The following is an 8,443-nucleotide window of genomic DNA, read 5'->3' on the forward strand; positions in this document are numbered from 1 at the left end:
CACTTGCTGCAGGTCGCAGGTGTTTGAGTTGCTTTTAACTTTTGTTCTCTGCAGTTTGATAGCAGAAGGTATGTACGCACCCTATAGGTGCAGGGAGCCCAGTAAAGACACCTTGGCTTTGCTTACACGTGCAGGTTTTTTGGGGAAGGTGAAGGAGAACGCAGGAGCTAAGCCACCAAGGGTGGTGGTGCTGGCTTGCGGAGAGACGCTGCCGAGAACGAGGACCGTCCGGGCAGCGAGGGCCAAATCCTGGTCTGCTCGGAGATTTCTCTGGCACGGGGATTTCTCCGAGGGAGTAAATCTGCAGCTGTGCACGGAATCCTTGTGAACACCATTGGCACGTACGCAGTCACTGCTTACACCGCCGTTTTGTTTGTGAAAACACTGGAAACTGGGGTGTTGGTGTGCAGCCCGCACAATGCCCCGCAGTAAAACACAGGGTATAACAACGTCGCGCTCCTTAACTGGAGCTCCTTCCCGAACAACGTCCTGCACCATGGGCTGCCTGTGTGGGATAGGGGCACCGAGAGGATGCTGCACGTGGTGTTTCAGTGTTGCTTTTCCGTAAAGCCGCTGGTGTGTCCGGCGAGCAGCTTTCCTGGATCCAGCCCTGACTTTTGAGAAACGGAGAAAGCTCTTCCAAAGCACATTGGCACGCTCATGCAGATTATTCCATTACTCACTTGGCAGTGCCTGAACTTGCATGCCTAGCTCCAGAAATCCTTTCTCCCTGTCCCCCCCACCCCCTCCCAGCAGTGGCATCTAGCTGACAGCTTCTTCTCCCAGCTGGTCTTCTCCACAGCATCTCGTCTGGCTTTGCTGCCGGTGGCTGTGGACATGGCTGTGGGTCTTGCTTGGAGCCAGCTAGATTGTGCCTGGAGACGTTGGCTTGCTTCGACTTGGATTTTGAGCGCGCCGGGTGTATCTGTGAACACAGGACAGAAGAACCAGCTTTTTTTTTTTTTTTTTTTTGCTATAAAAAAGCCCCTTAATGCTGAAAGCAGCCATCTCTTCATATTTTACTGAGTAATTGTGCCAAGTGCCCTTAAAGGCACTCAAATGCCAATATCCATCCCACCCATTTGTTAACATTTTTCGGATCAGAAGCTATATCTGTCACTCGTGTGTCACTGGTTAAATCACTTCTTTTGGGGACATGGCAGGCAAGAGCTGTTTTGCTGCTGTTTTTTTTTTTTTTTTTCAGCAGGAGCCAATAACTTGAGAAACATTAAACGTTTGTGCTGTAGTGAAATATCGTGCCCTGTCACTAGTCCTTTGCTGGCCAAAACGTAGAAAAGGAATAAATACATAACGGTGGGTGAGACTTCACTGGGGAGGACCAGTCGAGTTTCATATTGGCTCCACGTTTGTATTTGGTACATGGTATCCCCATGTAATTCTCCTAAAGAGGTAATTTCTCAAATACGAAGAAAATGAGCAGCAAAATCGAGTGGGAGGAAAAATGTACAGGCAAAAATGCGAATAGTAATTGGAAGCTATTTGTAAAGAGTTGATGAGCTGTCCAGGAAGGAGAGGGCAACTTTGGCCCAAATCCAAAACCCACTTCACCCGCTTCAGTGGTGAGATGAGAACAGCAATTAGATATTAAAAAAATCAATATATGACAATTAAAAAAATGGAAAATAGATAGCAATCAATCACAGTGAGAAACCGTGATGGATAGAGAATTGGTCAGGGGAGCTGAAGATGCCAAGGAAAACTCCTGCTGGCATGGGGAGAGGAGAAGAGGAGAGCTTCTTAGGGTCCTGGAGAAAAGGGAAACCCTAGAAGTGATGGATGGAAGGAGCAGTAAGGCAGGAATTTTAAATAAATATTTCTGCTGTACACCTGGAAAGCAGCAGTGTTATGTTTCTGTGTCATCGGCGGGCGATGACGTTTTTTCTAGCTCATTAGTAGTCAAGGAGGATTTTATACAAGGTCCAATGGAGATAAATATTTTTAAATGGAAAGGCCCCTACAACTTGCACCCAAGAATCCCTAAATAGTTAGTGTGTGATACTGGTTTTTAATAAAGCTTACGGACTGGGAAAACACCATCAAAAGCTGGTTGGGGTAACCATGGGAGAGTTGGCAACACTTTGCTTACCTCTGCTCGGCAAAATAGTTGAAGAAACAATATAAGATTCAATTGATAAAGAATTAAAGGATAGAAATGTAATTCATGCCACTCAACTTAGATTTATGGAATATAGATCGTGTCAAATAAACCTGATTTCATTCTTCCAGATGACAACTTTGGCTGATAAATGTAGATGAAATAGACTCTGCAAGGTGTTGGACGCGGCGCTGCGTGACATTGTGTGTAGGAAGACCGAGCACTGGGTATTGCTAGCACGGGTGATTAAGAGCCAGCCGACAGATTTGGCAACGCGGGGGCTTAGCTGGAGGAGCATCGGTGGATGGGATGGTCAGCAGGGGCTGGTGGAAGCTGCAGTGGTGGTTAGAAGTTTGTTGGTGATTTAGAAATGAATATGCAATTGTGAGTGATTAGCGTTGCGGATAAAGCAAAGGCGGGTGGACGGATGAAGAGCAACAGGGACAGGTTTATGGGGTGGTTTGTAAAGGCTGTCGAGCGGTGCGCGTTGAGAGCATGGTTGGGTACCACCTGCCATGGTGCCTGGCTAGGAGAGGGGAATTGGGGCTCTACGTACACATCCAGAGTGCGGTACCTCAGAAGGCAGCATCACTGCGGGAGGCTTAGTGGAAAATCAGCTCCTTCCCAGCATGATGCTGGGCTGAGAAGGGCTGAGCTGGTCCTTGAGTAGTGGAGGAGGATGGAGGGGTGGCTTCAGGATGGAAAAATAAGTATGTTTTGAAGCGTACCTTGATTTTAGGGTGCACAAGTACCCTTGGTGTGCGTGGCGGGGCACATTGTGTACTAAGAGGCTTTTGAGTGTGTTGGCCAAAAAGAAACTCTACAGAAGAAGAGAATGGGTAGAGGTTGGAGCCAGGGAAATTCAAGTGGACTCCAGTACCTGTCTGGGAATGTGGTTAGCTGTGGGAACCTACTGCAGTGACAAGCAGTGGGTGCTCTTGTTGTCTTCTGAGCTGATTTAAATGGTTTTCACTGGGATTTTGTGCTTTGCCCTAAAGACTGTTTGCGGGGCTGGAGAAGGTTACACTTTAACCAAGACATGGTGTTGGTCATGGCATAGGCCAACTGAGCGACATGTAATGCAGGAAAGGTCAGAGAGTGAGAGCTGGTGGTCCCTTTCACCCTTAAATTCCTCGATGCAAAGCAGCTGAGGACATGGGCTCCAGCCCCGCTGCTGGTGGCTGAGGAGGGCTGGTTCGGCAATGACCCTCTTCGCAACTCGATCCAAGGGGTTCCCGATAGCCTCTTGGAAATAGGCCAAAGCTCCGATGGCGTCACAGCGCTGCTTTGGATAACACATCCCATCACATTGCCCCAGTGGATGATGAAGCACGAAGAGCCCTGTGGGACCTTCTCCAGCTCTGTCCTTCGCCAGCACTGGTTACTGCATCTCCCTGCTGTGCTCTCCTGGCTTGCCCATGGTCTTGCCACAGGGCTGGCCCGTAGCTAGGAGGCATCGGTGGATCCACAGCCTTTGGGTCCTACAATCCCGGCCGGCTTTTGGGGGGACCCGAACGCTGTACCAAAAAGCATGGTGGTGGGACGGGAGGAAGGAAGGGCGAGTCCCTTCCAAAACCAAGGCTTGCCACGGCGATCTGTGGACCTGTCTTGCCGCTGGCGGGCGACGCGTGGATTAGTGCCATAATTCTTGCAGTTTGGCAAGGCTGCATCAGACTGGAACGTATCTCTAGGTGGTGATATGGTCAGTCAATAGCCGTCATAATTAATCAAGCACTAATAGACAAATTAGAAATCGTGTCTCTTCAAAGCAGGAGGTGGAGGCAAACGGCTGGTGGATTTTAACTGTTTCGCTGCTTTATTTTATTGCCTGGTTTGACGTTGCTCTCTTGAAAATGGTGGGTTGTTTGGGGAAGTTTTGTACATAAACACGATTTTAAATTTCAATTATTATCTTGATTACCAAACACGGAGGGTGAATTGAGAACTTGTTTTTCAGGCAAGCAAATGAAGAATAATATTACATTTTACAGTCCACTAAATCAATGTAGCCCTAATTTTGCCATGCAGGAAATCAATTCCAGTCTTTATAACAGTCGAAGATGTTATGAACAAAGTAATTTTGCAAATTATGGCAAGTAACGCATTTATTGATGACCGTCGTTTAGGAATTTAGAATTTGTGAGTGCTGTAATATAAAAAAGCCGTACTGGCAGGAGCTGAGTGAAATACAGATTATATGGTGAAACTGTGATGCATCATTTGCTATTAGTGGACTGGTAATAATTACCAGTTTCAAAGCAGCTTTTTCCATGTAATCTTTAGTCTCAGTCGTAACAGCCCTTCTCATTGACATTATGATTACACGAGCTGCCCTTATGATCTGGAATATCTAGTTGATGGGAATACTAAAACGCGGTAGCGAACGCCTCGGTGTTGTATCCTCATTATAAGATAAAATGCTATTTTCTCTGACCTGCTCTATAAGGTAGAGAGGCGAGGGAGCGTTACGTTGTTAGCTCCTACCGTGGCGTTAAAAACTTACACTTCATTATGGCGAAGCGAGATGAAATTTCCCCGTTTCAGACTTTTTTTCCCCCCCCTAGCTCACAAACGAGCGTAGGAATGTGAAAGTCCAATTGAATTTCCCTCTAATTTCAGCAGATTTAAGTATTTATCTGCGCTCGCGTGCCTGGCACATACTAAACACCGCGGCGTGTTTTATTCCGACACCGGCTTCAGCGTGAAACGTTAAATATTATTCCAAGGGCTTTTCAAGTGATTAAAGCGTTAAATGCCTGCTGTAGACGATCGAGTCTCTTTTCACGCGCCCGATTCAGCTTGTCAGGCCGAACGTAGAATAACGGCGGAGCCAGAGAGCAGGGAGGGAAGCTGCTCCGGGGCAGATCATCTCCCCAAGTCATCGTTCCGCTCGCCGCAGAACGAAAATGCCCCTACGGAGCTCAATATTCAAACCTCAAGAGCATATGTTTGGGGTTTATTTTTGGGTTTGTTTTTGTTTTTTTTTTAAGTATCACTAAACAGCAGCTCTCTGAGAACTGGTGGGAAGGGCTGGGAATGAATTTTTATCGTTCTCTTAGCTCCGGTTTCAGTTGACCAGCATTTATTAAAAAGCGTCCATAAGGGGGTGGAAAGTGAATTATCCCCAAAATTAGAGTAACCGATAGACGCGCGCTCACCTTCGCCATATCTCACGCCGCTCTCTCCTCACGGCCGGCCCTCAAAAAGTTATTCGTCCCCCTCGTTTTGCCATATATTAGAAGGGGCTGCTTTCTGCCGTCATTATTAGCCGGCTTTTTGTTTAGTTATTTATTAGTTGGTTGCTCTTTTATAATGTCCGTGTTATCTCCAAAAATAAATTATCATGAAATAGAGTGAGCTCGCTACTTGCCAAAGTGGCATTTACCATCCTCGGCTTCTTTTCAGTGCGAGAGAAATAATGCGGCTCCGGCAGGGCGATGGGCCAGGGCTCCTGGCCACCCTCCAGCTCTTTCCCTGGCAGAGCTGCCGCTCTCTCTGCCTTCCCTCTCCCTGTCCTGCACTCTTATTTTATTGAATTTTACTTTGGGGCTTTTTTGGTTTTTTGCCCCAGAGTTGAATCTCTGCTGAGGGGCAGGAGATGCTGCCTAATTTCGTGCACGTTCTTAGTCTCTCAAAATAAGGAGGAGGCGAATAACGTGACGGTGCCCAGCTTGCTAGCGGTTGAGATGCTTTGGGTTGCCCCTTTGAACCAACACACATGTTTTTCTGGAGTGCTTTTCAGAAGGGGAATTTTACATTTGATTTAATTTTATTAATTTTTAAATTTTGTTTATTAATTATTTACTTAATTAATGAGTTTCTCCCCTATTTAAATATTAGCAGCCTCTAAAATCTGCCGAGTCGTAGCTGGCGGCGATTGACTTCATCGTCTCTTTTTGGGTTTTTTTTAGAGCTTTTTGGCCACGGTTACCTACCGGGCTTCGGTTTGGAACCCAGGGCTGGGGACGGCGGGACAAGGTGGAGGTACTCTGGGTGGGTTTGGAGCTCCCTGTCCCACCCCTCACCTCCTCCCGTCCCCGGCCCGTGCCTGAGCTGGGATGTCCCTTCCCCAGCTCCCAGCCGAGTGCCCCGGAGCAGAGGAGCTTTAGGTGGGGAGACGAGCTCTCGCCTGCCGGTGGGCGGCCGGAGATTGACGCTGCTTGTTGTGTGTTGTTTTGCAGGTAAAGACGAGCCCAGCAGCTACACGTGTACGACTTGTAAACAGCCTTTCAACAGCGCCTGGTTCCTCTTGCAGCACGCACAGAACACGCACGGCTTACGGATCTACCTAGAAAGCGAGCACGGCAGCCCCCTGACGCCACGGGTTGGTATCCCAACAGGACTAGGTGCAGAGTGCCCTTCCCAGCCACCTCTCCACGGGATTCACATTGCAGACAATAACCCTTTTAACCTGCTCAGAATACCCGGCTCGGTCTCGAGGGAGGCGTCGGGGCTGGGAGAAGGGCGTTTCCCACCCACGCCGCCCCTCTTTAGCCCTCCCCCGAGGCACCATTTGGATCCGCATCGCATTGAGCGCCTGGGTGCGGAAGAAATGGCTCTGGCCACCCATCACCCTAGTGCCTTTGACAGGGTGCTGCGACTGAACCCCATGGCGATGGAGCCCCCCGCTATGGATTTCTCCCGGCGGCTGCGGGAGCTGGCCGGCAACACCTCCAGCCCGCCCTTGTCCCCGAGCCGGCCCAGCCCTATGCAAAGGTTGCTGCAGCCCTTCCAGCCCGGCAGCAAGCCCCCGTTCCTGGCCACGCCACCCCTTCCTCCTCTGCAGTCCGCTCCTCCTCCCTCCCAGCCGCCCATGAAGTCCAAGTCCTGCGAGTTCTGCGGGAAGACCTTCAAGTTTCAGAGCAACCTGGTGGTCCACCGCCGGAGCCACACCGGGGAGAAGCCCTACAAGTGCAACCTCTGCGACCACGCCTGCACGCAGGCCAGCAAGCTGAAGCGCCACATGAAGACCCACATGCACAAGTCCTCCCCCATGACGGTGAAGTCGGACGACGGGCTCTCCACCGCCAGTTCCCCCGAGCCGGGCACCAGCGACCTGGTGGGCAGTGCCAGCAGCGCCCTCAAGTCCGTGGTGGCCAAGTTCAAGAGCGAGACCGACCCCAACATGATCCCCGAGAACGGGGACGAGGAAGAGGAGGAAGAGGAGGAGGAGGAGGAGGAGGAGGAGGAGGAAGAGGAGGAGGACTTGAACGAGAGCGACCGGCCGGACTACGGCTTCGGGATGAGCCTGGAGGCGGCCCGCCACCACGAGAACAACTCGCGGGCCGGCGAGGAGAGCCGGTCGATGCCAGACGTCATGCAGGGCATGGTCCTGAGCTCCATGCAGCACTTCAGCGAGGCCTTCCACCAGGTCCTGGGGGAGAAACACAAGCGGGGCCACCTCCCCGAGCCCGAGGTGCACAGGGACACTTGCGACGAAGACTCGGTGGCCGGCGAGTCCGACCGCATCGACGAGGGGGCGGTCAACGGCCGGGGCTGCTCCCCGGGGGAGTCCGCCTCGGGAGGTCTGTCCAAAAAGCTGCTGCTGGGTAGCCCCAGCTCCTTGAGCCCCTTCTCCAAACGCATCAAGCTGGAGAAGGAGTTCGACCTGCCGGCCGCCGCCATGCCCAACACCGAGAACGTTTACTCCCAGTGGCTGGCGGGCTACGCCGCCTCCCGGCAGCTGAAGGACCCCTTCCTCAGCTTCGGCGACTCCCGACAATCGCCCTTCGCCTCCTCCTCCGAGCACTCCTCGGAGAACGGCAGCCTGCGCTTCTCCACGCCGCCGGGCGAGCTGGACGGAGGGATCTCAGGCCGCAGCGGCACGGGAAGCGGAGGGAGCACCCCCCATATTAGTGGCCCGGGCCCTGGCAGGCCCAGCTCAAAAGAGGGCAGACGCAGCGACACTTGTGAGTACTGTGGGAAGGTCTTCAAGAACTGTAGTAATCTCACCGTCCACAGACGGAGCCACACGGGCGAGAGGCCGTATAAGTGTGAGCTTTGCAACTACGCCTGCGCCCAGAGTAGCAAGCTCACCCGGCACATGAAAACACACGGGCAGGTGGGAAAGGACGTTTACAAATGCGAGATTTGTAAGATGCCTTTTAGCGTGTACAGTACCCTGGAGAAACACATGAAAAAATGGCACAGTGACCGAGTCTTGAATAACGAGATAAAAACTGAATAGAGGTATATTCGTACCCGCCCCCTCCCCGCCCTCCCTCCCCGTCCACCCCCATCCCTCTTCCCAGTCCTGCATCCCCGTAGAGGTTTTCTAGTCCCTTGTGATGGAAATCATGGAAGCTAAGGATATTCGGAAAGTGCTTG

General features: G+C 51.3%; 1 protein-coding gene across 2 annotated transcripts in view; it reads left to right on the forward strand.

Moving 5' to 3' along the window:
• The window catches only part of BCL11A (BCL11 transcription factor A), a 73,289-nt gene that overhangs the window by 57,370 nt on the left and 7,476 nt on the right, over nt 1–8,443 (forward strand). Inside the window, exon 3 of one of the 2 annotated variants that reach the window (XM_086631133.1) lies at nt 6,298–8,025. In XM_086631133.1, coding sequence (XP_086487259.1) covers nt 6,298–8,025 — 1,728 coding nt within the window. Of the gene's footprint in view, nt 1–6,297; nt 8,304–8,443 lie in introns of those variants that run through there. The other variant, XM_086631132.1, reaches the window with a different exon arrangement.

The sequence above is a fragment of the Tauraco erythrolophus genome, chromosome 2 (assembly GCF_009769465.1).
Source record: "Tauraco erythrolophus isolate bTauEry1 chromosome 2, bTauEry1.pri, whole genome shotgun sequence".
NCBI lineage: Eukaryota > Metazoa > Chordata > Aves > Musophagiformes > Musophagidae > Tauraco > Tauraco erythrolophus.